The sequence below is a fragment of the Halichondria panicea genome, chromosome 10 (genome assembly GCF_963675165.1).
Source record: "Halichondria panicea chromosome 10, odHalPani1.1, whole genome shotgun sequence".
NCBI lineage: Eukaryota > Metazoa > Porifera > Demospongiae > Suberitida > Halichondriidae > Halichondria > Halichondria panicea.
In genome coordinates, this window is record NC_087386.1 from 6,745,188 (window position 1) to 6,771,563 (window position 26,376).

Below are 26,376 nucleotides of genomic sequence, written 5' to 3' on the forward strand. Positions count from 1 at the left end.
GCAGCAGTCAGTAGTGATGGTGATGGTGGCAGCACAGGGAAAGCAAAGAAGGCGCTACCTATCCTCCTCGCCATCCCTACCAAGACACGGGGGCGGTGGACGGTTGCTACTGAGGCTACTAAAGCTAGGAGCTATTTGCCTGTTTCTGCAAGTATCGTGTGCAACTGCAGCTGTACTGCTGCCGTACAGTGGCGACGGCTCGGGGGATGATGATACTTTACAACCTGATGACGGGAGCGGCGACTTTGTGGGCTCTGGAGAATATGCATTCACTACAGAAACACCTTCTGCACAAACTGATGGAGAAGGTAGCTAGCTTGGGTGCATGTGCAGTGTATCTGTGTGTGTGTAAGAGGTGCAATAAACCTGGGTTAGAAAGAAAAATTATTACTACTGGAGAAAGCATTTTGGCACGCGGAGGGCGGGGCTGGGCGCTCTCTGCGCATGCGAAGTAGTGTCCTTTGTTCTATGTGAACAATGCGCCGGCCTCTAGTGGCTAGGCTATGGTTGTTTTAGGAACACCTGATGGTAACCACACTCTTTCCTTTTGCAGGTTCTACTCCACAAACTCCCACGAACAAACCGAAGCTGGTCTTCAAAGCTATAAACCTACTGGAGGACTTCAGTATAGGAACTGCACCCACATTCACAATAGTCTCCTTAGAGAAATACGTTAATGAAATTTTAAGCAACTCTACTGCAGCTAGAGCCACTCTTCTTCCACCGACCTTCATGCTGACTCTCGCCTTCCGACCAGACAACAATACGGCTCTCAAACTAGTATCATCCATGTCCGTACTGCATAATGACGATAATCCTTTATTAGCGCCTGATATTGTAACAAATTCTTCACAGCCAATTCAAAACCCAACTGACGAATTTGCTGCTCTCCTTCTAAGTACAGCTGCCACATATCTCCATAGAGATAGATTCTACACTTTGTGGGAGGATGTGAGTAGCTCTGCACGGCATTCTCTCGTGTTCATGGTTACCAATGGCAGCATTAGCACTTGTTTAGATGGTGATTTCAGACCTGCTAATCCCGGTGTCGTTTTGTGGGAGGAGTTCAGTTTAGGGCAATCGAATGAGCAACAAATGGTACAATTCTCCAGCTATCTGCATTCAATGAATTCTCTGGTAAATGGTGTGGGCGTGTGTGTGGTGTGTGGTGTGTGAGAGTGTGATTGTATGGTGAGATTAATAATTGTTATTCTACTTCAGGGTATTCTTTGTGGCGCCAGTGTTCTTCCTCTCCATGGCAACGACCAACCTGATGCAAGCATGTGTTATTCACAACCCCACCACCAATGTCAAGAGGTGAGAGAGTGGTGTGGGTAGAACAATCATCTATTAATATATTAATTATGTTACATAATAATCATCTGCAGGTTCCTGAAAGTGTTAAAACTGCCAACCCCTACACTAAAAGTGGTGACCCTGGTTACAATCCCTACACCTCCTATGATCCTTACAAAGTGAGCACTGAGAAGATCAACACTTGACTGTCATTACCTCGTTACCACCTTACACTCATTATCACTCCATTGTATGCTAACCCAGAGGAGGTACACAGGAGTACCTCAACAGTAAAGTCATTGTTGCATGTGTCCGACCTCCTCTGATACTACCCCTCACACACTACCCCTCGTGCACTACCCCTCGTGTACTACCCCTCACACATTACCCCTCGTGCACTACCCCTCGTGCACTACCCCTCGTGTACTACCCCTCGTGTACTACCCCTCACACATTACCCCTCGTGCACTACCCCTCGTGCACTACCCCTCGTGTACTACCCCTCACACATTACCCCTCGTGCACTACCCCTCGTGTACTAACCCTCGTGTACTACCCCTCGTGCACTACCCCTCATGCACTACCCCTCGTGCACTACCCCTCGTGTACTACCCCTCACACACTACCCCTCATGCACACACACAGCCCTGGCCAGACTTACCGTGCATTGGACCACCTGGTCCCCCTGGAGTGCAAGGCAGAGAAGGTTACATTGGACCACCTGGAACCCCAGTAAGCTGCATGCTCCACTGCACATTTACATGCATAATTATTGCACTACACTGCACTGCAGGGTCTGCCCGGCTACCTAGGAGAGAGGGGACCTCGAGGCTTACAAGTAAGAGTTTGCAAAGCTGCTTCTTTGTATTGCTCATTTATTAGTATGTATGTTAACTCTGTGTAGGGACCTCGTGGTGAAGTGGGTGGACCAGGTCCCAAGGGTGGACAAGGCTACACAGGTCCCCCCGGCTTCTATGGACAAGTGGGAGAACCCGGAGACATTGGTCCTAAGGTAGACAGTTCAATTTGTCTTCTATGTACAATCTTAATCATTTGTCGCAGGGTGATGCTGGCTATATGGGTATTGGTGGGCTGAAGGGACCGAGGGGGCCCACAGGAGACCCGGGGGATGAGGGACCAGCCGGTAGGAACGGAAAGCATGGCAAAGATGTGAGTAGAGAGAGTGTGGGGGAGGGGGTCATTTGTTTGTATAATCATTGCTCTTTCTTGAACTATTATTGAACGAAGCATGTATCTCATTTACCGTATGCAGGGCAGCAAAGGTTTCAGAGGTGGAAGAGGTCCTAGGGGAATTGATGTGAGTACATGTGCTGCTATTATACTGATAATACATTTTATATCTGCAGGGCAGGAAAGGTGGTGTTGGTAAGAAGGGAGAGCCTGGGGTCAAAGGTTGGAAGGTGAGGTGGCAGCATACACCGTGACTGTATGTATATATGCTGTGATGATGTGTGTTGGTTATATAGGGATTGAGAGGACCACCTGGTGTCATTGGAGCCAAGGGAGTCACTGTGAGTACATTCAGACCTTATTCTCACTAGTGGTGTAGAGTGGCGCTGAAGGAATGTGTCTATCAACCTCTGGCTGGTCAATGCCATTAAGTTGTATATGTGCTAATCGTTGGATCCCAGTATCAGGTTTTGTATGATAGTTTACAGGACCTGTCTCCTCCTAATAGGGTCACCCCGGGATGAGGGGTCCACTGGGGCCGAGGGGCCAGCAGGGTCTACAAGGTTATGAGGGTGATCCCGGTAGAGTCGGACCAATAGGAGATCCAGTGAGTCCTGTGTGTGCTGTGTGTGCTGTGTGTGTGTGCATATAGTGTTTTGTCATATTGTGTATGACGGTCAGTGAAAGCAATTACAATTATGATTTCTAGGGAAAGAATGGGCTGCCAGGACGACAAGGAGAGATGGGACTGTCTGGAGTACCCGTGAGTATTGTAGCTCTAGCTCAGGTTATTTTCTTATGGTCAGAATTTTTGTATTTCCATTATAATGTGCAATTGGTTCTACGTCACCAATCTAAGCTAGCTGTAGGAATTAACATTTAGAGTACGAAGTTGGTGGGTTCATACACCAACGAAAATTGCCTGCTATACGGTAACACCTTGCTGGCTGCAGGGAGCTGTTGGTGAGCCAGGCCCAGTGGGTAGGCCTGGACCGAAGGGAGAGAAAGGAGTGGGTGGAAACAAGGGACCACCGGGACAGAAGGGCATCCAAGTGAGCAGTCTTCTATATAGCTGTAGAGTTGTGTTAATATTGTACTCCATCCCCTCAGGGCTATCGTGGTCACCCTGGAGTGAGGGGCACTAAAGGAATGCTGGTGCGTACAGTGTTTGCAGCAGTCAGTGTTTGCATTCTACGATTTACTGTAAATATATTTTGTTACTTTATCCACAGGGTGGGACTGGCTATATGGGAGCTCCCGGCGCCAAAGGAGATAAAGGCCATCAGGTGTGTGTGTGTGTGTGTGTGTGTGTGTGTGTGTGTGTGTGGGTGGTATGTGTGTGTGAGTGGTGTGTGTGTGTGAGTGGTGTGTGTGTGTTGCACAAAGTAGCCTGTGTTAGTACATATGACACCTCTCTCTCCTCAGGGCTATCCCGGGATAGAGGGTCGACCAGGAGTGGACGGCATACCAGGCGATGAGGTGAGAAATGTGCTCTCTGTAACTCCATATCATTGACTCCCATACAGGGACCCCCTGGTGATGATGGACCCCCCGGGGAGGAGGGTGTGCCCGGAATACAGGTAGACCACACCTACTTTCTCTTGTGTCCCGCTAATTACCCATTAATGACAGGGTCCCCCTGGATCACCTGGTCTCCATGGACTCAACGGTCACGGTGGACCACAGGTAAGCCTCGCTGTCTATGTAATTATATTATGTGAGTCTTGTGATAACCCCCTGCATAGGGACCCCCCGGCAAGGACAGCCCCCCCGGTCACCGTGGAGAGCCAGGACCCAAGGCAAGTAAGTGCTCTTACAATCCACCCACGTGTGTGTATGTGTGCAGTGCTTTGCTGAGTTGTTTTAATTACCCTAAGCCTATTACTAAAATAGTTTGTCATTAATTTTTGCAAAACTTAGCTCTACCAGTATTCCTATGACATTATGATTCTTGTCAGAACGCAATTTAAGTTCGATCACAAAGTTTTACATTTTCTGCTGATTTGGCTCATCACAATGGGTTTCCACCCACAAGTAATACAGTTACCGTTACATTACAATTGAGTGTAGAAATGTCCTGTACAAGTTCCTCGCTACACTGTCCTTATTGCCCCCCCCTCTTACCCCCCACATAGGGAGTGGCTGGTTTCCCTGGTATTCCCGGCTCTTTCGGACTACTAGTAAGTAATCACAATCCTATAAAGAGCACTTTATTATATTGTGTGCAGGGTATCAAAGGTCAGGTTGGCTTGATTGGAGCCCCTGGACCCCCCGGGAAGCAGGTACGCTATAGCAGCTGGTGCATGACCACATCAAAGGCATTTACTACATTCCTATCTATGCAGGGGGCGCCTGGTCTCCCGGGGCCTGTTGGTCGTAAGGGCATGGTCGGCTTGAAGGGGTTGAGAGGAGACAGAGGACCACCAGGGGGTAGTGGAGAAAAGGTACCCCCAGAGTTTTGTATACTTTATCTTTAAACAGAGAATTGCAAAGCCACAATCTACAAATAACTGGTGAATTTGAGAAACTTTATTTGGCCATTTTAAATTTCGGTAAAATTTTCCCAACACTTGACTAATTCCCCGCTATACGGTATTAGCTAAATGTTATCGGCAATATTTTTGTGGTTTGCTGTTGCACGTACACTGCTGCAAAATACACATCTACTTGTGGTCATGGTAAGCTCTGTTGCTAACACCTAACTGTATGGTAGTTAATGATGAGGTATTGATTCCCCCCCCCCAGGGAATTCGTGGCCCTCCTGGTATGATTGGTGCTGACGGTGCAAACGGTGACCCTGTGAGTTAATTATTCGCGGTTTTTTGCTTTCTGAAAATTCTCTGTTGCTGTATAGTCTGCTGATCCTATCTCTCTGCATACATGCATAGGGTGCGAAGGGACTGGACGCCAGACAAGGACCACAGGGCCCTCGAGGTAATAAGGTATGACATCATATTGCATCACACTGATCACACTTCTGTCAGTACATGTATAAACTCGTTACTCCCTCTAATCACAGGGGCACAAGGGACTGTCCGGTTTCAAGGGACCCTCAGGACTTCCTGGTGCCAAGGTACGAGATTGAAGTGATTACTGTATCCACACGCCCACGCACTAACCCCCCGCCCACTCATTAACAGGGGGACTCTGGTAACACAGGTCCTGTTGGACACAAAGGCTCTAACGGGATAATAGTAAGTACACACTTATTTGTTCACTACCTACTAAGTGACCCACCTCCCCTCCCCCAGGGCAGTAAAGGTGGTCCCGGCCTGCAAGGTTCCCCCGGACTACCTGGACCCAGTGGAAACAGGGGGCGGGCTGGAGAGCAGGGTCCAAAAGGTCAACCAGGCCCAGTCGGAGAGAAGGGAAGACAGGGACGTGATGGCGTTGATGTGAGTCAAACTAAATAGAGCGTTTTAGCAATTTTGGTACATTGTAAAGAATGCATCATATCTCTATTGACAATTGCTTTTGAATATTGGGCCCAATTTGACGATCGAGTAACTTTTTTACTTCGTACACTATTATCTATCGTACTACTTTAGTTTAATTAGCAGTGCCCCCCACATAGGGCCCCCCCGGAGATGAGGGACCAATAGGATCCATCGGACTCCCAGGTCCGTTGGTAAGTCATCTTCTCTTCCTTTGTTCCTCCACTGGTATGTTGTTGTAGGGCCACAAAGGACAACCTGGTATAAACGGACGGAATGCCTTCAAGGGTCCAAAGGTCAGTTTGCAGTAACACAATATATTGAACCTTGAACTCTCCTGTACAGGGCTCCAAAGGTTCACAAGGAGAGAGAGGTTACGATGGAATAAATGCACTGAAAGTAAGCTGTCCATATTTTCAAGCAGCTATAGCTAACCATCAACCATCTTGTGCAGGGCCCTAAAGGCAATGCTGGAGTGAAGGGCGATCGTGGTGACACTGGTTTGGTGGGGGACCCAGGAGAGCCGGGAAAGAGGGGGGAACCTGGCAGGCCCGGACTGAAGGGTGTTGTTGGTGGACCCGGGAAAAAGGGACCAAAAGGATTGCTTGGAGCTGATGTGAGTGCATATTGTAGTACTCTCAAATACCAGCGTTAAATAGAGCATCTAGTTCTGTTAGTCCAATAACGTAAATTTTATGATTTTCTGAAAGCTTTGAGAGAGGCCTTCAGGTGATGTTTTAAAAATCAAACCTCTATTTTCAGACTGTTTTTCTCAAAAATTATTTCCGAAAATGAGAAACGTTTGCCCGTTCCAACTTTAGGATTTGAGCATACCATCTGAAAGAGCTCCTTCTAAGCTTTCAGAAAATCATAAAATTGTTGAATTTGGACCATCAGAACTCTAGTTACAAAGCCAATTCCATGCTAAGCTGTAGCCTAACGTGTTTGCTATTATAGGGGGTCAAAGGTCGTAAGGGCAAGGCTGCACTCAAAGGATCACGTGGGGACAAAGGTGACATTGGAGAGAGAGGGCCAAAGGGCACAGCTGGCATACCTGGACTAACCGTGAGTCATGTATGCTATCACATCAATGTACAGTACATCTAGATATAATGAGTGGCGTTGGCTTTGTAGGGTATGCAAATTATGGCCTCTTATTTCCTAGGGCAAACGCGGGGTCAAAGGTCTAAAAGGTGATCCTGGAGATCGAGGGACAGTTGTGAGTTGACTGATACTCCGTACAGTAGCTGTGTTAGTACTAATTGACCTTTGACCTCAGGGGGAGGAGGGCTTGCGAGGCAAACAAGGCAAGGGAGGATTAATCGGGTTTACCGTGAGTTATTAGTTGTGCAATAATTATTATAATTATGTTCTTGTTGGTATGTAGGGTGTGCCTGGGTCTGCCGGGTTGCCGGGGGAACCAGGACCCCCTGGAGAGAAGGGACTTCTTGGAAAATGGGGGGTGGACGGAGCCAATGGATTCGAAGGGAAAAAGGTAATTAAACATTTACTAGGACAATACTAGTAACTTCACAATACTTCATCACGTGCGAGTCAAATAATTATAATTATGTGTCTCCCAAATTGTGTTTCATTATAGGGAGAGAAAGGCAACAAAGGAGGGTTAGGTGTTCAAGGACCACCAGGACCAGCCGTGAGTTGGTAGTGTGTGTGTTGATCACATGACTATCACATGATCTAGGGTACTAAAGGTGAACTCGGTGACCCCGCCCCTCCCGGTATACCAGGTGATCCTGGGGACGAAGGTCGTCCAGGTCCAAGAGGGTTCAAAGGTCACCTAGGAAGACAGGTACATTTAGATGCAACTTTTTAAAAAAATAAAAAAAATTTATGTTGTTTTTATGATATCATCATATTACATCACTGCAGGGACCCCATGGGGAGTCAGGGGAGGTGGGCTATTATGGTCGTAAAGGTGATCCAGTAAGTTCATTATATCACGTGTGAGATTGCCACGTGATAATGATGTGTGTGTTGACTCCAGGGGCCGAGGGGAGGGCTCGGGCCACTGGGTCCAAAGGGTGACCCTGGATATAGCGTAAGTACCTATAGCTCTACTTCCTGTCATGTGACAAACAACCCCCACATAGGGACCTCCTGGTGTGCGCGGAGAACCTTCACCTAAGGGCGCAAAAGGATACCCAGTGAGGATACTAAACGATGTATTGTCGAATGTACAGTTCACTATATTTGCTTGTTCATACGTACAGGGTCTGGAGGGTCCGCAAGGTCAACAAGGACCCCCCGGGAAGACAGGAACAAGGGGAGACATGGGAGAACGTGGTCCGACAGGGCTGCCTGGTCCCCGTGGTAACAAGGGGGGCAGTGGCGAGCCTGGGGAGGATGGTCACCAAGGAGAGATTGGATTATCAGGTCTCAAGGGGAAGGCTGGGATCCCGGGGCCCAAGGGCCAAAAGGGCGATGACGTGAGTATAATAATATATAATGTTGTCAATTTCTTTCTTTGCTGCCTTGTGTTGTTTTTTCGTTTATTGCTGCCTCAACAAGTTATTTATCAGCAAGAAAAAGGAATGCCTAGGGGAACGAGGCTGCGTACTGTATTATAGTTAGGCAGTCAAAACACACCTCCATCTGATGACGTGGGATTGTTGTTTGTACAGGGACGGAGAGGGTGGTCAGGTGGCAAAGGAATTAAAGGTTACAAAGGAAGAGAGGGACGTGACGGCCCTCAAGGCTCGCAAGGAATGTACGGTGCTAAAGGACGTACAGTGAGTGTGTGTGGGTGTGTGTGGGTGTGGGTGTGTGTGTGCGTGTGTGTGTGGGTGGATGTGTGTGGGTGTGGGTGTGTGTGGTTAGACTAGTATCATCTTGTCCCCCCTCAGGGTAAACCTGGACGGTTAGGATTCGATGGAGAGCCAGGATTTGTTGGATTTAGAGTGAGTTTTTATATTATTAGTACCACTAGAGTGAGACTATTTATACTGTACGCATTGTAGGGTTACTATGGCAACAAAGGAGCCAAAGGACAAAAAGGACGCCACGGACGTGAGGTAAGACCACACATACACAACTCGTGCTTGGATTAGTGTGCTTTGAATTAATCCACCGATTGTTTTCTAGCTTAAATTTTGGAAGAGTCCACTTTGTTCTATCTTTAGCCACCACTTACTGTACACTGGCCCCCCTGGTTTATATACCTACTGTACCCCCCACACAGGGCCCCCCTGGACCACTAGGACCCCCCGGACCTGTGACACAATACTATTCTTCTCAATTCTCAAGCGATGAATTTCTCAACCGTCGAGCAAACAAACCAGACTTTTTCCCCAGCCTGCAAGATATCCTCAGCCAACTACTAGGCATGTCACCAGCATCACAGAAGTCACACCCACACTCCTCACGCCCACACTCTACCTCGTACTGTCTCCCACTGTTCACACCGTCGTCATATTCAACGGGTCGCCATCGGAAGTGGCCTGCTCATAACTGCCACCATGTCCGTGTCCTCAACACCTCGGTGGAGGATGGCTTCTATTGGGTTGACCCAAACCTCGGTTGCTCCTCTGATGCTGTGCAGGTCTTCTGTCGCTTCTCTTCCAATGAAACCTGTATCTATCCAAAGGTGTGTGTGTGTGTGTGTGTGTGTGTGTGTGTGTGTGGTGTGGGTGTGGTGTGGGTGTGTGTGGGTGGGTGTGTGTGTGTGTGGTGTGTGTGTGTGTGTGGGTGTGTGTGTGTGTGTGTGTGTGTGTGTGTGTGTGGTGTGTGTGTGTGGTGTGTGTGTGTGTGGGTGGGTGTGTGTGTGTGGTGTGTGTGTGTGGTGTGTGTGTGTGGGTGGGTGTGTGTGTGTGTGTGTGTGTGTGTGTGTGTGTGTGTGCGAATGTTTCGGCTTGTTTATTGATTGTACAGGTCCAAGGGCATAGGTTGACTCCACCCAGTTGGGTCAATATATCGGATGCTTCATCGCCATGGCTATCAGTGATCACTGGTCATAATGTGAGGACCCCACTATAATTATGGCGACTCATATTTATAATGAGTAATGAGAAATAACCATTGCAGTAACGTGCCTTATTATTCACCCGCCCCCCTCTCAGATCAAGTATGGTGTGGGTGTGGTCCAACTGAACTTCCTGCGGCTATCAAGCTCAGAGGCAGTACAGGTAACTACACATGCTCAGTGCTGCCTATCAGTGTAGCAAGGTGGCCATAGTGTTATCATGTCCCCCCTCTCCTCTCAGGAGCTCACACTAGCACGCCCCCCCGGACCACCACTGGAGGAGGGGGTGCTCCAGATGCTGGGCTATGATAAGCAGCTTGTAGAGAGACCGCCTCATCACATGTCATGTCAGGTGAGTATGTGCATTAGATAGTACAGTTTGTTGCAGACTATACAAGTGATATTTGACTGATTACTATAATCGGCTCTGTAACTAGAGTTCTGATTGTCCAAATTCAACGGATTTTCTGAAAGCTCTTAGAAATATATGCTACATTATATTGTGTGTCAGACTGACTTTTTATGCTACTGTATATTTTCTGCAGGACAATGACAGAATGTTGGACCCCCCTCAGGGCAATGACACCACGTTAGACCCCCCTCTCTCCTCACAAGGACCACTGTGCTATCTCCGCTACACACTCGACACTTCTATATCCACTAGTAGCTTAGAAATTGAGCAGTTGCCTGTCATAGACGTATTACCATGGTTACCACTGTGTGAGCATGTGACTTGTGAGCTAAGAGTAGGGCCGTTGTGTTTTAGAGAAGACTCTAGATTGTTTGGAGGTGGATAAGGTTGTGCGTTGTGTTTTCGTTCTGTTTTGTCAGCACGTTTTTATGTAGCGTATGTGGATCAAATCTCACTACTTTATATTTATGGTTAGAAGTACACTCTAAATCTATGGGGCCGGTGTCAATATGGACGACTATTGTCTAATATAAGACACCCTGCGATATAAAAGGTAAAATTCGGCATGGGAATAAAATGTAGGTTGAGTGGGCGTTTATTAATTTTTAAAAAGTTACAAACAAGTGGTTAAGTACGATAGATGAGTTAATTATATTTACACACTAGTTAGTAAGTAGGTGGTTAAGTATGCCCATCCAGTTAGTCTGCACATGCACAATAAGCCATCTGCCTAAATCCGAGGGAGAAATCTAATCAACCAGAGTAGTACAATAATAATTACAGACAATCACAATAAATGATTCCATTTGTACACACGGTCAACAATGTACTATAAAACAAAGCTAGTCCTAGAGAGAGTGTCTCATGAGTGTCCTCTAACAACAAGTCTCCATGCTCTCAACGCTGCTCACAGACTGTGACACCACCTCAAACCTCCGCACACATGGAGTACCAATGATGGCAGTGGTCCCTTGTCTGTAGCGATAGTCTCCTGTCCTCGGACCCTTGGCTACAATCTCCTCATAGCCTCTCAAGTAATCTGTCTTGTCTGCTGTCACCACGCACAGGTCCACATTGCTACCAGAGCCCTGTACACAAGCAAAGAGAAGGGACAATAAATAATTCAGAAAAGAAAGGGAGAGAGTGGACAGTGGGGAAAAAATTATACTACATGATAAATAAATAAAAAAAAACCCAATTTGGTTTGAATTTAAAATCATCCATGTGTACATTGAAACATTACCGTATAGCGGGTAATTTTTGTGGGGTATTTGTGGGTAAGTGACCTCCACGAAATTTTAACGCAGGCGTGGCTTACCGGAACGTATGAATGCAGTGCAGGCAACGAGACTAAACGAAATTGTTACTCACGAAAACCATCGTTTTCGAATTTTTTACCCCACGAAAATTACCCGCTATACGGTAATTATGGATTCTTACTGTGTGTAGCTTACCAAATCGTTGAGGATGCCAGCAGTGATTGCATTCCTAACCAGAGTCATGGCCTCGTCCCTCTGAGAGGATAATGGGGGGAGGGGTTATATTCAGTGAGGGTGGGGTTATTCTCACCTCCATATTTGGTTTGTATTGATCTTCAAAAGTCGCCATAGCAGCCAGCGATCCAGAACCTGTAACACAATAAAGTGTTTTTTGTAGTGTATCCTAATTAGAGGGGCTTACCCATCGACACATAGGGCAGCTTGTCAGTGCTCCCGTGAGCATGCACAGTGAATAGACTGGGGCCAGTGATGTCATAGCCACCCAGGACCAGGTAGGCCCCGATCTGACCACTATATCTGCAGAATAATAATCAATATTCTTCATGAAACGTGTACTTGTATAAGAGAATAACATAACTAGAGCACTTAAGTGCAAATCCTCGGCTGGTGACATGATTGTAAAGAAACCAGTGGAGTGATATAATGCTGTGCATGTAGTGATGTATGACTGAAGCTGTCTAGCACAGCAACTCAGGAGCAATAAAACTAAACCAGACTAGAGGCATGCTGTGAGAACAGAGTTTTAGTGATACACGAGGCATGCACAGTGGGCTATGATCACAGTAAGGATGCCTGGAGTCTCAGAGAAGTATGATATGACTCCTGGGGTCCTGGAGTCAGCAAGTCACAATTCTAGCTTTCTATTGTAGTGACCCTTTTCCACTGTTTTTGGTATGGGATCACTTTAGCTGTAAATACGGAGGGTACCTCGAATAAAGGCCGCGTGTAGTTAGCTAGCTGCCAACGTGCAAGTTCAAGCTTCTTAGTTTTTGCTCGCTTTTATTCGACAACAAAGCTCTAACATCGAAATCTACTATTGTTAAAACTAGTGAAGGCTATCCATGCTATAAACGCAGTGCTGTGGCAGCCAGGTGAGCAGACCCAGATATTACAAACAGACAAACAGACAAACCAAACGACTACTATACCCGTGGCCGCCCACGCGCACCTCGGGTAATAACCATTATTCTACACTATGAAACGTACCTGTATAAGTATTGCTTGAGCATCTTCAAAGCCGTGGCTACACGTGGCTATAGGGGAGAGGTGAAGGTGAAGGTGAGGGTGAAGGTGAGGGTGAGGGGTGAGGGTGAGGGTTAATTAGCATGGCCTGTCACTTACTGCTCTCCCTGTGGTCAGTTTGTGTAACTCAATCTGAGCAGAGATGAAGTTAGTGGTGAACTCTGTGTCTGCAGCCGTACCAGCTCCACAACAACTGCACATAACCATGACAACCACATAACCATGACAACAGCGGAAAGTGAGGAGCAATACTTACAATATGTTTTTTGCGATGAAGTGAATTTTTTCACAATTTTTGTCAGCAACCACGGTTCCCTCTGTGGCCCTAGTGTCAGCACCCAACACAACTCCGTCCTACAAGTGAGGGGGGGTGGGCTGGATTACCATATTACATACGAGTGGGGGGAGGGTGTGGGCCGGATTACCATATTACATACGAGTGGGGGGAGGGTGTGGGCCGGATTACCATATTACATACAAGTGGGGGGAGGGTATGGGCCAGATTAGCCTCTTACATACGAGTGGGGGGAGGGTGTGGGCCGGATTACCATATTAGATACGAGTGGGGGGAGGGTGTGGGCCGGATTAGCCTCTTACATACGAGTGGGGGGAGGGTGTGGGCCGGATTAGCCTCTTACTAACTACCCACCTTGAACACACAGCCAGCGATGGTGGTCCCAGTCTTGACTGGCTTGGGGAAGGTCACTCCAGAGCGTCTCAGTCCTTCATTCCTGGAGGGTGGTCATGTGCATACTTATTAACGTGCACACGTGTGTCCTGTCACACCAAATTCTTGGGTCTATATTTTTCGAAAAATGTGGACCCCCTGGAACATATTTACTGACAAATATATTCCACTTGCACAGAAGGAGCCATGGGTTACTGGCAAGTTGCAGTCATGAAGCTAGTACGTACATATAGAAGTCACTAGAATGATGGGGGGTTCAAAGTTTGCTGGGGGTCGTAAAATTTGTTCTGGGGGTCCGGGTTAACGTGACAGTCCCCGTAAAATTAATATAAAGTTACTCTAGATAATGGGGGCACAAAAAAATGCATTCTACCTTTTACAGAGATCAAAGTTGAATCCTCCAGTAGGGAGTTGAGTCACCACGACACCAGACATGGCTCATATACAGGTCTTTCTCTTACGTATAAAACACACGTGTGGACACTCAGCAATTATTCTATATACAGCACACCAAGAGGAGGTCAAAGTTTATTCGCTTTGATGAACACTAGCCTCGATCCCAGCCCTTCTATTTGAGAGCGGCCTGGAATCGAGGCTACTTGAACACACGTAATCTAATGCCCCACCCCCCTACCGGGGATAGGTGTGTACCAATTACATGATCTAATACCCCACCCTTTGGACAGCATGTTATGTGGGGGTTATGTGGGGATTAGACCTGTATCACACTATAGCTTTCTTCATGGTTTCACTAGTCAATTATTTAAAGTACAGAAAATCACTTATAAATATATCCATTATAACCATACTTTAATTTATAAAAGGTTAGCCCTGAAGGCAAAGATATGGCCAGCAACATTTCTATTATAGATTGTGTATGAAGCGGCTACATCATATAGTTTATCCAAGTAGATGATGCATGCAGTGACACAACATTTTTGCATGCAGTATATCACCAAAGATACGATGGTGATACAGTGCAAGCTGCTTACGAGTTCACCATAGCTACTATAACGAAGTAGCTACATGTATATAGTATCTGGTATTCATATTGTTGAACTGTTTATTCATGCGCATATACTGATGATCTGTGTAAAACACCTTGGAATTCAGCTCTGCATGGTCACTGACAGAAGGCTGTGATGTGGTAATTAATGTAACATGCATGCATAACTAATTAACTACGCCTCGAGGCATAATTAAAAGGTTATAGCCCTGAAGTCAAAGATAATTATGGCCAGCAACATTTCAAAGGTATATTATAGATTGTGCATGAAGCGGCTACATCATATAGTTTATCCAAGTATAGATGCATGCAGTGACACAACATTTGCATGCAGGGTGATAATGCAGAGCACTATAAGAGAGTGAGCTCCTGCTATGACAGCATGTACTCTGACAACCTAGCAGCTAAAGTGAGCATCATAAACCGTCAGCTGCAGTTCACCTCTGGTGACACTGTCCTAGACATTGGAGGAGGGACGGCAGGAATGAGTCAGCGGCTGTGGAAAACGCACAATCTCAAGGCACCTGTACTTTGTGTGGACCCATCGGATGCGATGCTGCAAATAGCCCGAGGGAAGATGGGAGTGGAGACGATTAAGGCGACAGCTGAAGAGTTCTTTGTAAATTATTCCGACAGAAAAGTTTTCAGCAAGATTCTTATGATTAGTTGTTACCACCACTTCAAAGATCCTGGCTTGGTGTTTGAGGGCGTTGCTAGGCTACTATCTGATGATGGTGTTTGTTTGGTGACTCACGCTGAATATGAACCTCTTTTGTTCTCACGACTAGGAAAGCTACTGGATATTGACTACAGCCAGATTGCTAAGCATGCTGAAGCTAATGGTCTCAAAGCTCAAATAACGTCTGATAGTGAAGTGCGGGAAGTAACTAAAGAGTCGTGCTTCAGTTTTCTGAGAAATCGTATGTTCTCCATTCTCAATGAATTCACAGATAGTGAGATAGAAGAAGGAATTAAAGAACTGGACCAAAGATACGATGGTGATACAGTACAAGCTGCTTACGAGTTCACCATAGCTACTATAACGAAGTAGTAGTATCATTCTGCCATTCTGGTATATATTATTATTGTTTTGTATTTGGTAACTTTTATTCATGAGAGCAACCCAACATACTGTATTGCTAGCCCTGGTTAGGATGAATGACATTCCAATCAGATATTCATACTTGATTTACCTCACCACAATTTCAATTTGGTGTGGCTACTCTCGGGGTATCGCCGCAGAATATGTCCATCATCATGACAGCAGTATGGGGGGTGGGGGTGGTCCCATCATCAGAGTTGCAGAAAACTCCTGATGAAAATCCAAGACATCCCAAACATGCCAACATTGTATTTGGAGCTGGATTTTATTGAGTGTGTGCATGCATGTATATAGACAAACTGTCGCTCCATGCAGGTCACGGGTTCAAGCTGGCTCCAGTGGTGGGTAAGATACCGACTGAGTTGGCCCTGGACCTGCCTCCATCTTATGACCTGGACTGGATAGATTAGCAAATATTCATCAAAGCTGTGAGATGTGGTTAATGTTACGTGTGAAAAAAGTTGCTGTGGTCTGGTACATAAACAATGGTTGCGGTATTATCCCATAATGCATATACTGCTTTTACAACATGTGAAATAATTATATTGTGCTCATCTTTATCCACAGCTCTGATCTGAAGCTCTATACATTGCACTCCACCAGACAGATAACAGAACTGAAAATTAATTTAGTATCATCATGACGTTCAATGATGTTCGCGACACAGGGCCGAGTTTAATCAATATTTTTCAGCTGCCATAACTTGAATCCAAAGTCAAAAATTTTTGGATTTTCTGAATGCTTGGAAAAATACCTTTCAAATGGTGTCATCAAAGTTCATATTTGAGAGATAAAAATATTTGCCGATTGGGCCGTACCATGGATTATATATATAGCCCATGGTCCGAGGCCAAAAAATGACAAATTACGGCCCGGACGAAATTTTGGATTGAAACACATCATTTGAAAGGTATTTTTCTGAGCTTTTAGAAAATCATGACATTTTTGACATTGGATCAACTGTACTCAAGTTATGGCTATTGAAAGATGTTCAACTACACCCCCACCCCCCTCCGTTTAATCAATATCTTTCAGCTGCCATAACTTGAATTCTGTGGATCCAAAGTCAAAAATTTTTGGATTTTCTGAATGCTTGGAAAAATACCTTTCAAATAGTGTCATCAAAGTTCATATTTGAGAGATAAAAATATTTGCCGATTTGGCCGTACCATGGATTATATAGCCCATGGTCCGGGGCTGTTGAAAGATGTTCAACTACACCCCCACCCCCTCCGTTTAATTGGGTGGATTATCTTTTAGTGTCCTTGTTTCAATCACTCTCGAAAGTTTCCAGTATAGCATGTTGACACAGTGATCCTTGTGTTTGCATGAGCATGCATTTATTCGCTTGTAAGTACAGTATACCCATACCCAAAACCAACTGTGAGCTAAATTAGTAATAATGTCGTATATATAATATGTACTTTGCTTTATCGGGGTTCAGTGTATATAACTTTAGTACCATTGTGATGACAATTATATTATCAAAGCATGATCTAGACATAATGTATAGGGACGTCACAGTTTATTGAAGTATATCGCTGTATTATAAGAATTTTGCGTTTCTTACTAAGTTTTGCCTACGAGTGTTTTAATATATTATTATACCAACCAGCAAAAAAACCGGAACTACTACTGCATGTTGTAAGCTGCCTAATGAGACAGTAGGGCTGCTACCTAAAGCATAAAAAAACTACTGGCCAGTAGCCTCCTGCTTTGCAGTAGGATAAGGAACTAAGGAACTACTACCACTGTAGTAGGGTTTCTGACTTTCAAATGAAAGACAGTAGGTAGGGCTGCCACCTAGCTAATGAAAGGTGCCACCTAATGAAAGGCACCAGGGCTCCTGCTGACTATCACAATGAAAGACAGTAGGAAGTGAGTGACCAGTTTCCCGACCACCCCCCACTACAGCTCCGGAGCCCCGGTTTATAACCCACACGCTACATGGGTGAACTGCAACAAGTCAATAACGTAGGAGGAAGGGGATCTTTTAGCCTCGATCCTAGGCCGCACTGAAGATGAGGCCAGGAGCACATTACTTTGACAAGTGCATAAAGCTATGGAATTCTCTTTTCTGACTGCCTGTACAGCTGTAATCACGGTCCTAATCACACTGGTAATAATCAGATACTTTTACCTCGTCTCCATATGTGGAAACAGCCGTACAGGAGTCAAACAAACCCGTCCCTCGAGCACCATGATTGTGCTCGGGTCTGGTGGCCACACTTCAGAGATGATGACACTTTTGAGTGGAATGGACTTGAGTCACTACACTCCCAGGACCTATGTGGTTGCCAATAGCGATACCATGAGTGCCGATAAGCTGAACAAGTTCGAGGAAGACATTGGGAAAAGTGAAGAAGTTCGCGTTCACCTCATACCTAGAGCACGAGAAGTGAAGCAGTTGTATCTAACCAGTGTGTTCTCAACTCTCTACGCTACACTCGCCACACTACCCGTTGTCCTGGAGACCAGACCTGACCTGCTACTATGTAACGGACCTGGTACTTGTATTCCGATAGCATTTTGGACATATCTACTCAAGTTTCTGCTGCTCAAAGACGTCAAGATGATCTATGTTGAGAGTATATGTCGAGTGGAGAAGCTCTCGTTGTCCGGACTGTTACTGTACTACCTGTATATGGCAGACCATGTGATTGTACAGTGGCCCACACTTCACAAACAATATCCCAGAACTCAGTACTTGGGGAGAATTGTGTGACAATAACATTTAATGTTGTCATTTAATATTAAATTTTGATTCGACAATACATGTATATAAGTAAGTCAACAGAGGAACACACACAGAGAGAGAGTATGGCTGCATGGCTGGCTAGGGAGTCAGGAAGTGTGGCTTGCCCTCTGCTTCAGTTCGTTGAGTGAGGATCTCACAACCTGTCTCAGTTACCAGTAGAGTGTGTTCAAACTGTGCAGACCTCTTGCCATCCTGTACACGTGTGTGTGTGTGTGGGTGGTGGGGGGGGGGGGGGGGGGGTAAATCACTGAGCTATTTGCTAAAGAGATTATAGATACACTAAGTACAAGAGACTTGATACATCATACAGTTAAAGTAATTTTTAGAGAGTGTTTAAAAATACACCAACACAAATAATAGATATTGCCCACTCACCACGGTAGCTGCAGTCCAGTTGTCAGGCCAGGTGACATCTCTCCAAGTGCCTGAGGGGTTAAGAGTGGGTACTGGTTGGATTACACCACACAGGCACTACCTTCACTGATCATTGGCTCTATGGTGAACGTGTGCCCTGGCTTCATGACACCCACGGCCTTGTTCTCTGCATGTACAGGGAAACAGAACCAGTACTGTATACACTGCTAATAAAGATGGCACAGAATAACTACTATCAAGGTAACCATGACTCGGAATAATTAAGAGAAAGTGGGAAAGAAATGAAGAGTTGGAGATATTTCACAGTGTTACTGAACATCGGCCGGCACTGGTTGTGCTCTGACTTACTTGAATAGTGAGGGACATTAGGCAGAGCATGGAAGATCCTGTGAGAGAGACAGTGAGCACAGTAACACGTCCACACACACACACGCCCACACCACTCACTGGTTGATGCCGTGGCCGCAGTATGTCCTCACTACAGAGAATCCGTTGGTTTGGGCGTGTTTCTGTATCTCATTGCCAATGTTGCGATACTTTTCTCCCGGGTGAACTGGAAGGAGGGGGAGGGGGTCACTACTAGCACAACACACACATGTGCGGGAGGGGGTCACAACACACACATGTGTGGGAGGGGGTCACTACTAGCACAACACACACATGTGGGGGAGGGGGTCACAACACACACATGCGTACTGTATACAGGATGGGATTTAAAAGTTCACACGCACAGAAACAGAAAAACATACAAAACTTTGCTCTCTTGCAAAGCTATAATCAAAAATGCTTTGCTAATTCTGACAGCTGTGAGCTCACCGATGGCTATCCCCTTCATCATGCACTCATGTGCTGTCTGCACAAGCTTCTTGTTAGCATCGTCCACCTCCCCCACAAAGAATGTCTCGTTAAGGTCGCCGTGGAAACCATTGTGATAGACTGTGATATCAACTAAAGAGAAGAATTTAAAATATGTGATTAGACACAACGAGGGAGCTCCTGTAATTAGTGTGTTACTAGTACCGTTGCAAATGTCTCCGTTGACCAACTCTCTACCATCAGGTATACCGTGGCATATCACCTCATTTACAGATCTGTGTGGGTGTATATGTGTGTGGGTGTGTGTGGTGTATGGGGAGGGGGTTGTGTGTGTGGTGTGTGGGGAGGGGGGTTGTGTGTGTGGTGTGTGGGAAAGATGTATGAGCAGGAAACACACAGGTACAGCCTAAGGCACCACTAGTAGAGTTCACAGATATCCTTATTAGGACATGATAGTTCTCCTTACGTGCAGCATGATTTGGGGAAGTTGTAATAGTTGAGGGGAGATGGATAGCAGTCTCTCTCTATACACGCCTCGTGCACCAGTCTGTCCACTTCATCAGTAGTCACTCCGGGGCGAACAGCACGGCCAGCAATATCCAGTACCTCTCGACCAAGCTGTGTGTGTGTGTGTGTGTGTGTGTGTGTGTGTGTGTGTGTGTGTGGGAGGGTGTGTGTGTGTGTGTTGTGTGGAGGGTGTGTGTGTGTGTGTGTGTGTGTGTGTGTGTGAGGGTGTGTGTGTGTGTTGTGTGGAGGGTGTGTGTGTGTGTGTGTGTGTGTGTGTGTGTGTGTTGTGTGGAGGGTGTGTGTGTGTGTGTGTGTGTGTGTGTTGTGGAGGGGGAGGGGGTTTGTTTTTGTACTAATAGTGAAAGCATGATTGATAACACTCAATTGATGGTGAAAGTTGCTTGTTTTGACACACACCGTCGCTAACTGTTCCTTGAAAGCAGCATTTGTTATCAATACACACAGACACTCACTCTGCAAGCTATTCTCATCTCTTTGATCTCGTCCGGAGATAGCTGTTGAATGGACAATGACTTCTTAGCCTCCCTCTCACTAGTGGGCACGCCTGCACACACACAGAAGCACACATACTAACATAGGCACGAGAATGTATGAACACCTCTTACCAGTGTCTGAATAGTCTGGTTTGCCGATATGCTCTGGGATTACTCGAGGAGGACTCTGCAGAATACACGAGGAATGGGAATACATTTCAGTTTGAACATACTAGAGTTGGCTCTGTAACTAGAGTTCTGATGGTCCAAATTAAACGATTTTTTTATTTTCTGAAAGCTTAGAAGGAGCCCGTTCAGATGGTATGCTCAAATCCCATTTTTGGAAAGGACAATAATTTCCCATTTTCGGATAAAGACCGTGGGCTATATATAGTTCATGGTATTTTGTCAAAAACAGGCCGAAAATAGACTTTTGATTTTAACACATCATATGAAAGGCCTCTCTCTAAACTTTCAGAAAATCATCAATTTAACGTTTTTGGGCCAACGAAACTAAAGTTATGGCCGTTCAAAGATGCTCTATTTAAGCATACAACTCACGAGTGGATAAGGACGCAGTGGCCCAGAGAAGGTGAAGCCAGGCCAGGGATTGTACGTGCTGGGTTTGGATGGGGTTTTCTTCTTGTGTACAGCTTTGTGTTCTTTCCAGTAGTTTTTGAAGCACTCCTGTGAGGCAGATTACAGTAATGGGCTAGCTATGTGAATCATTATTGTAATTACATTAACATGTAGAAGTACGCAATGAATACAAGACCACTAACGAGGCAGTACCCACTACGAGGAAGTACCCTACGAGGAAGTACCCTACGAGGAAGTACCCTACGAGGAAGCTAGAGCACAATATATCAGAGACAACGTCTTATATAAACATTATGTACCAAACACGACACCACTTCAAGCTACAAGCAATGTTCAATCTAGTGCATTAGCATGCACTAATATAGTTGATAAAAATACACAGATTTAGAAGTAAGTGTCTCATGGTCTGATTGTGTGAGGTCCTCACTTGGTTACAGAAGTATGACCCCTCGAGTCCTTGCTTGACACAGGTGGGGCACTGAAGGGTGGCCTTGTTGGTGCAGCCCAGGGTCGTGCACAGCTGCACTGGACCATCCAGAGCTGCCATTGTTTATACGATATGAGCTGCTGAAGCTAGCTTGTTGAACTACATGTGACTATATAGTGCGCATGCGCGGTGGGGAGAGTTCTTTCTCTATGTAGTTGTGTGTACAGTCAAGGTAAGTCCATGTGGTTGTGTATCTATTCCAATCCTGCACTGACTATCAATGTAAGTATATATGATATTGTTCTATAGATGGTGAACCGATTGACATACCGTAGGAGGCTGTCCTATAACACCAAGTCCAACAAAACTAGGGTGTAAGTGAAGTCATGTTATTCTATATTAAAAGCAGACATTTACTGTACCAGTCAAGTCTATTTCTAATACACACACAACTTGTACTAAAGTACCTAGTTACTAAGTAACTGCCCCCCCCCTGCAGGTCAAAGACTCCGGGGGGTCGGCTGGTGTACCTGTACGTCAAGAAGAAGGGCACACCCCCCAAGTGTGGGGACTGCAAGGGCAAGCTGAGTGGGGTGAGTGGGCGTCATCACTGAGCACACTTCGTAGCAAACTCAATAAGACACTTCAATGATATGATAGCAGCTAATTGAATAGTAACCTACTTTGAAATTTAATTAATAGCCTAAGCTTTGATATAGCTGTAATATTTGTACAGCAAAGTCAGTCAGTAAGACACTTTATTGGTAGTTGTGTAATGACTGAAGTTTAAGTAGTACCCTAATGTATGGTAAGTCATCCACCCCTCCCCCTCCTCCCAGCTTCCTGCAGTGAGGCCTATTAAGTTGAAGAACCTCTCCCGACCCAAGAAGACCGTGTCCAGGGCGTACGGAGGCTCCAGGTGTCATCAATGCCTCAGGCAGAGGTGCAGCTAGTAATTAAACGTTCATTATTGTGATCTCCCTGTTTCCATAGCTACCTGTGCATGCTCGTAACCTTACACATGCTTTAACCTTGCTCTGTTTCTCCCTCTGATAGGATCATCAGAGCTTTCCTTATTGAGGAGCAGAAGATTGTGGTCAGAGCACTCAAGGCACAAGCTACCAAATGAACTAACCCTACATAGAAACTGTTTTATGTTTGCTCTGTGGTTTCTGCTTACAATGTCAGATTTGATTAATTATGACAATCACTTTTGTCGTCATTCCATGCAGTTAAACTAAATACTGAGCTTTATATAAAACTACACGCGATTGGATTGTATGAAGAGATAATTGTTTGATTAACATTCAGGACGTACAAAATAACATTGAGCTATAGCGAGAGGAGGGTTTAGAGTTCAGAGTTCATCTTTCTTTGATGCTCTGATGTGCTCTATCAGTCCAACGTATTGTTCTTGTGTGGCTTGACTCAACTGTGTGTGTGTGTGTGGGGGGGGGGGGCAAAGGTCAATCAATACCAGTCAATTATATATTAACGCACTTCACTGCCTTTTTTCATGGCTGAGAGCACCTCCTCCAACAGAGAAGTGCTGAGTCGGCAATGTATCTTCCATAGGAGTCGGCACAAGTGGAGCAACACTGTCTCACTAGCCTAGAGGGGGGAGGGGATAATGCAATCAACACTGAACAGTTCTAAGACATTCCCTCCCACACACAACACATACGTACAGACGAGATCACATTATTAGTCATAGGGGGACGGTTAATTAATGACATGGATTTAAATTGTACACAAAATGAAATTATGACTGTAGTCTAGTTAAACTCCCTCTCCTCCTCACACATACGTACTGTAGTCTAGTTAAACTCCCTCTCCTCCTCACACATTACTGTAGTCTAGTTAAACTCCCTCTCCTCCTCACACATAGTCTAGTTAAACTCCCTCTCCTCCTCACACATTACTGTAGTCTAGTTAAACTCCCTCTCCTCCTCACACATACATACGTACTAAGACAATGTCTAGAGCCAGTTACCTGACAACAAGGCATCCAAAACTGCCTCAACATGACCTGGAGAGTGGCCACCTTCAGCTCTTGCTGGCAGGTCACATGATGCACGAGTATGTGGAGGAACACGTCCGGCATCTGTGTTCCCTCAGTGCTGCTAGTGAAGGCTCTAGCAATCGTAGGGAGCAGGAAAATAAATGATTTCAGTTCTTTTTTCTCGAGTAAGTGGACAGCGTACATACAAGTGATGTACATCGCCGAGGTGTGCTTTGTGAGATACTTGATGAAGTTCTGTGAGGGTGTGTGCGGTGGGTGTTCCTCGCCCAGCTGACGATAGAGCACTCGTAAACTATTCTCAGCCATCAGTGAGAGGAGATCCGGAATGAAGCGAATCAGCAGATCTGTGTCCTAGAGGAGGGAGGGGGGCAAGTATGGGAACTATATTATAATTATATGTTCACTTACAAATTTATCTTCGTAGTATTCTTTGCTGTCTATTAGTCTAAGTGACTTGAGCCCCAACAAAAGCAGTCGCACCAAACACTCTAAATCATTGCTCTCCTGCATGTGGAGAATGGACACCATCTTTAACTATGAGTACAGAGGACTGCAACTGCTCACTCACTCTTGGTAACTGGGACTGCTCGAATAGTTGCAATATATTCTGTAGTATGCTCTTGCAGAGTGTGTGGAGTGTGTATGGGTCTCTCAGGAGCATCGACACATCTCTGTAGGGGGGGTAAAAAAGTTCTAAGCAACGAGACTTGAACTTCTAGCAATAATTGATCCACTTGTAGCTCTATCAAAGACCTTCTAAATGCACATTTTAGCTGTGAATTTGGTTACTTAAGTTATGGGCAAAAATGCTTCTACTACCAAGGATTACAGCACAGCACTCCCTCACCCCAGTATGTCATCTCCCTGCTCTTGTTCCTCTATGAAGCTGTACAACTCTCTAGTCTTCTTAGCGTCCACTCCTCCCACACGCACACACGCATCCAGACACCACGCAAACTTCCGACATCGATCCAGCTCACACAACTTGCTCTCTTTCTCGTGCAAGGTCATCAGAAGGTCCGCACGCAATGTACAATAATGACTAATCTGCGTACGAAGAAACAGTGTTCGTAGAAACTGCAGCAGTGTTGTGTAGAGAGTGGGGGAATTCCCTAACATCGATACAAGCTCTTGAATGACAGCATTTTGTCGTCGTGACCGCGGTAAAATTGACAGAAAAGATACCGAATTTTTAGATTTATCTTCAACACCAAATAACAGATTTTCTTTGTCTGAGATGTACTGATCTAACAGCGGACTAACGGCCTCCCCAAACAGGCCCTGATTGGTTGACCATATCTGCTGCTTCACGCCGAGCGGACAGGAATTATATAACTCTACATTTTCTGAGAGTGGCCGAAGATATTTTTCATCGATAATGGGCAACTTTTGCATGATTTGCAAACACACTGAACGAAGTTGTGCATCTCCTCCAATGTAGCGGAAACATCGATCGAGTAATTTCGTTAGTGCTCTATCCTCCAGATTGTCAACTTTAGACAGTAGCTTTTCCTGCATTTTCTGAAACAGACTAGTGTGTATCTGAGCACGTGTGATGCCATGTAGGTCCAGTATAGGGAGAGCAGGGTTCATGGAGGATATACCCACTTTGTTCTGTGTCTGTACTTTTGTGATGGAGTCAAATGCATCCTCGTTGTTCTTGAAGATACCAGTGATGTACTCTGCACCCGTATTGTCAGACATGATGCAGCAGCTACATAGACTAAATGTAGACTCGAGACTAAATGAGCAAAGATATATCAGATTCAGAATAAAAATCCTACTTTCTTTTCTTTTTTTTTTTTTTTTTTTTTTTTTTTTTTTTTTTTCTTTATAATGTTTGATGCAGAGGAAGCATACAGGATATGACAAGGTAGCTAAATGAAGCTAATAATGAAGTCAGTCCATAACCAAAAAGTAAAGGTGCAGGTGCAGTTCTACTTAAGTGAAAAAAAGAAAAAAGGAAAAAAAAAAATGTTAACTTATTGCTATAATTTTGACAGGGATAATTTAAAAGCAGATGGGCTAGGGCTACTGATAACATTTAGGGGAAGGGAATTCCAAATGGGGATTACGCTTACAAAAAAGGAATGTCTATGGGCTAGGGTTTTAACATATGGTTTAAAAATAATTTGATTATGAGGGTGACGGGGGGAAGGGCGAGGATGGAGGGTGAAAACATTGGGAGATATTATAGATAAATTGTTAAGTATATTAAAGCAGACTTTCAGTTTTTGGTTTTTCCTTCGAGATGACAGAGGTTTCCAGTTTAAGGAGGCAAGCAGGTCAGGGTATTCTGCCCTCCACTGCTTCGTTACAATTTTCCCTGCAAATTTTTGGACGCTTTCCAGTTTTTTTATATCTGTGTGGTGATGAGGGTCCCAGACTGCACCGCAATAGTCTAACTTAGGCAGAACAGCCGTGCGGTAGATCTGGTTCCTGATCTGAGGTGGTGATTTATGGAACTTGCGATGGATGAAGCCAAGATGTTGTTTGGCCTTCTTGCAGGTGTTGTGTATGTGACATGCCCATTTTAGATCATTATTGATAGTAACACCAAGGTACTTTACAGTATCACATGGGGAGATCCGATGGTTGTTTATATCTATATTCATTGGGATAGTGCGTGTAGAGCGAGTTATTGTAAGCAGTTTGGTCTTGGAGTGGTTTGCTGTGAGGCCGTGAGATTGCATCCAGGAGTTTATTTCATTGACATCTCCCTGTAGGTCCTGAGTTTCAATTGTCG

General features: G+C 45.3%; 7 protein-coding genes across 7 annotated transcripts; 4 read left to right on the forward strand and 3 right to left on the reverse strand.

The window, feature by feature from the left end:
• Positions 1-14: 14 nt before the first annotated feature.
• LOC135342811 (collagen alpha-1(I) chain-like) lies at positions 15-10,769 on the forward strand. The gene is given in 51 exon segments (XM_064539675.1): positions 15-308; positions 554-1,137; positions 1,222-1,317; positions 1,389-1,475; positions 1,942-2,028; positions 2,090-2,134; positions 2,201-2,308; positions 2,359-2,466; positions 2,570-2,614; positions 2,664-2,717; positions 2,784-2,828; positions 2,996-3,094; positions 3,197-3,250; positions 3,441-3,539; positions 3,598-3,642; positions 3,720-3,773; positions 3,913-3,966; positions 4,014-4,041; positions 4,043-4,067; positions 4,120-4,173; positions 4,233-4,290; positions 4,623-4,667; positions 4,716-4,769; positions 4,833-4,931; positions 5,233-5,286; positions 5,376-5,429; positions 5,507-5,560; positions 5,628-5,681; positions 5,739-5,882; positions 6,062-6,115; positions 6,164-6,217; positions 6,267-6,320; positions 6,376-6,537; positions 6,879-6,986; positions 7,087-7,140; positions 7,201-7,254; positions 7,309-7,416; positions 7,522-7,575; positions 7,624-7,731; positions 7,812-7,865; positions 7,927-7,980; positions 8,033-8,086; positions 8,153-8,368; positions 8,564-8,671; positions 8,786-8,839; positions 8,900-8,953; positions 9,121-9,525; positions 9,810-9,896; positions 9,998-10,063; positions 10,142-10,252; positions 10,446-10,769. Coding segments are annotated over 51 exon segments (5,004 nt in total). The 5' UTR covers positions 15-16; the 3' UTR covers positions 10,698-10,769.
• Positions 10,770-11,070: 301 nt separating this feature from the next.
• Positions 11,071-14,058, reverse strand: LOC135342751 (proteasome subunit beta type-7-like). Its single transcript, XM_064539595.1, has 9 exons — positions 13,896-14,058; positions 13,484-13,565; positions 13,091-13,188; positions 12,934-13,027; positions 12,799-12,845; positions 11,993-12,108; positions 11,882-11,940; positions 11,767-11,826; positions 11,071-11,400 (listed from the first exon to the last, which is right to left on the reverse strand). The coding sequence occupies exons 1-9, from the start codon at positions 13,955-13,957 to the stop codon at positions 11,188-11,190; spliced, it is 831 nt and encodes a 276-aa protein (XP_064395665.1). The 5' UTR covers positions 13,958-14,058; the 3' UTR covers positions 11,071-11,187.
• A 647-nt stretch (positions 14,059-14,705) lies between these two features.
• LOC135342764 (uncharacterized) lies at positions 14,706-15,637 on the forward strand. The gene is made up of 2 exons (XM_064539614.1): positions 14,706-14,776; positions 14,863-15,637. The coding sequence occupies exons 1-2, from the start codon at positions 14,756-14,758 to the stop codon at positions 15,577-15,579; spliced, it is 738 nt and encodes a 245-aa protein (XP_064395684.1). The 5' UTR covers positions 14,706-14,755; the 3' UTR covers positions 15,580-15,637.
• Positions 15,638-17,613: 1,976 nt separating this feature from the next.
• LOC135342768 (UDP-N-acetylglucosamine transferase subunit ALG14 homolog) lies at positions 17,614-18,404 on the forward strand. Its single transcript, XM_064539617.1, has one exon. It carries the CDS (start codon positions 17,693-17,695, stop codon positions 18,353-18,355), a length of 663 nt encoding a protein of 220 aa, XP_064395687.1. The 5' UTR covers positions 17,614-17,692; the 3' UTR covers positions 18,356-18,404.
• On the reverse strand, positions 18,364-21,750 carry LOC135342718 (methionine aminopeptidase 1-like). Its single transcript, XM_064539552.1, has 12 exons — positions 21,608-21,750; positions 21,142-21,267; positions 20,713-20,767; positions 20,560-20,651; positions 20,046-20,197; positions 19,784-19,854; positions 19,580-19,711; positions 19,211-19,316; positions 19,112-19,149; positions 18,864-18,929; positions 18,764-18,813; positions 18,364-18,580 (listed from the first exon to the last, which is right to left on the reverse strand). The coding sequence occupies exons 1-12, from the start codon at positions 21,725-21,727 to the stop codon at positions 18,467-18,469; spliced, it is 1,122 nt and encodes a 373-aa protein (XP_064395622.1). The 5' UTR covers positions 21,728-21,750; the 3' UTR covers positions 18,364-18,466.
• A 34-nt stretch (positions 21,751-21,784) lies between these two features.
• Positions 21,785-22,834, forward strand: LOC135342803 (large ribosomal subunit protein eL34-like). Its single transcript, XM_064539667.1, has 5 exons — positions 21,785-21,839; positions 21,917-21,981; positions 22,107-22,200; positions 22,447-22,550; positions 22,664-22,834. The coding sequence occupies exons 2-5, from the start codon at positions 21,917-21,919 to the stop codon at positions 22,734-22,736; spliced, it is 336 nt and encodes a 111-aa protein (XP_064395737.1). The 5' UTR covers positions 21,785-21,839; the 3' UTR covers positions 22,737-22,834.
• Positions 22,835-22,880: 46 nt separating this feature from the next.
• LOC135342712 (negative elongation factor B-like) lies at positions 22,881-25,429 on the reverse strand. The gene is made up of 6 exons (XM_064539537.1): positions 24,478-25,429; positions 24,199-24,301; positions 24,039-24,134; positions 23,601-23,981; positions 23,108-23,218; positions 22,881-23,039 (listed from the first exon to the last, which is right to left on the reverse strand). Exons 1-6 carry the CDS (start codon positions 25,332-25,334, stop codon positions 22,965-22,967), a joined length of 1,623 nt encoding a protein of 540 aa, XP_064395607.1. The 5' UTR covers positions 25,335-25,429; the 3' UTR covers positions 22,881-22,964.
• Between the last annotated feature and the right edge of the window lie 947 nt (positions 25,430-26,376).

Bases quoted from the DNA above. Each gene is read 5' to 3' on its own strand.
- LOC135342751 (XM_064539595.1), bottom strand. From the start codon at position 13,957: ATGTCTGGTGTCGTGGTGACTCAACTCCCTACTGGAGGATTCAACTTT. The intron at 12,109-12,798 runs GTACGTTTCATA...ATTATTCTGCAG, and splicing joins CTCAAGCAATACTTATACAG to ATATAGTGGTCAGATCGGGG. The intron at 11,827-11,881 runs GTGAGAATAACC...TTATCCTCTCAG, and splicing joins AATACAAACCAAATATGGAG to AGGGACGAGGCCATGACTCT.
- LOC135342764 (XM_064539614.1), top strand. From the start codon at position 14,756: ATGGCCAGCAACATTTCAAAG. The intron at 14,777-14,862 runs GTATATTATAGA...ATTTGCATGCAG, and splicing joins TGGCCAGCAACATTTCAAAG to GGTGATAATGCAGAGCACTA.
- LOC135342768 (XM_064539617.1), top strand. From the start codon at position 17,693: ATGGAATTCTCTTTTCTGACTGCCTGTACAGCTGTAATCACGGTCCTA.
- LOC135342718 (XM_064539552.1), bottom strand. From the start codon at position 21,727: ATGGCAGCTCTGGATGGTCCAGTGCAGCTGTGCACGACCCTGGGCTGC. The intron at 20,652-20,712 runs GTAAGAGGTGTT...GTGTGTGTGCAG, and splicing joins ACCAGACTATTCAGACACTG to GCGTGCCCACTAGTGAGAGG. The intron at 18,581-18,763 runs GTGAGTGGGCAA...ACACGTGTACAG, and splicing joins ACTGGACTGCAGCTACCGTG to GATGGCAAGAGGTCTGCACA.
- LOC135342803 (XM_064539667.1), top strand. From the start codon at position 21,917: ATGGTGAACCGATTGACATACCGTAGGAGGCTGTCCTATAACACCAAG. The intron at 22,201-22,446 runs GTGAGTGGGCGT...CCCTCCTCCCAG, and splicing joins GCAAGGGCAAGCTGAGTGGG to CTTCCTGCAGTGAGGCCTAT. The intron at 22,551-22,663 runs GTGCAGCTAGTA...TCCCTCTGATAG, and splicing joins CATCAATGCCTCAGGCAGAG to GATCATCAGAGCTTTCCTTA.
- LOC135342712 (XM_064539537.1), bottom strand. From the start codon at position 25,334: ATGTCTGACAATACGGGTGCAGAGTACATCACTGGTATCTTCAAGAAC. The intron at 24,302-24,477 runs GTGAGGGAGTGC...CCCCCCCTACAG, and splicing joins CAGGGAGATGACATACTGGG to AGATGTGTCGATGCTCCTGA. The intron at 23,982-24,038 runs GTAAGTGAACAT...TCCCTCCTCTAG, and splicing joins AATACTACGAAGATAAATTT to GACACAGATCTGCTGATTCG.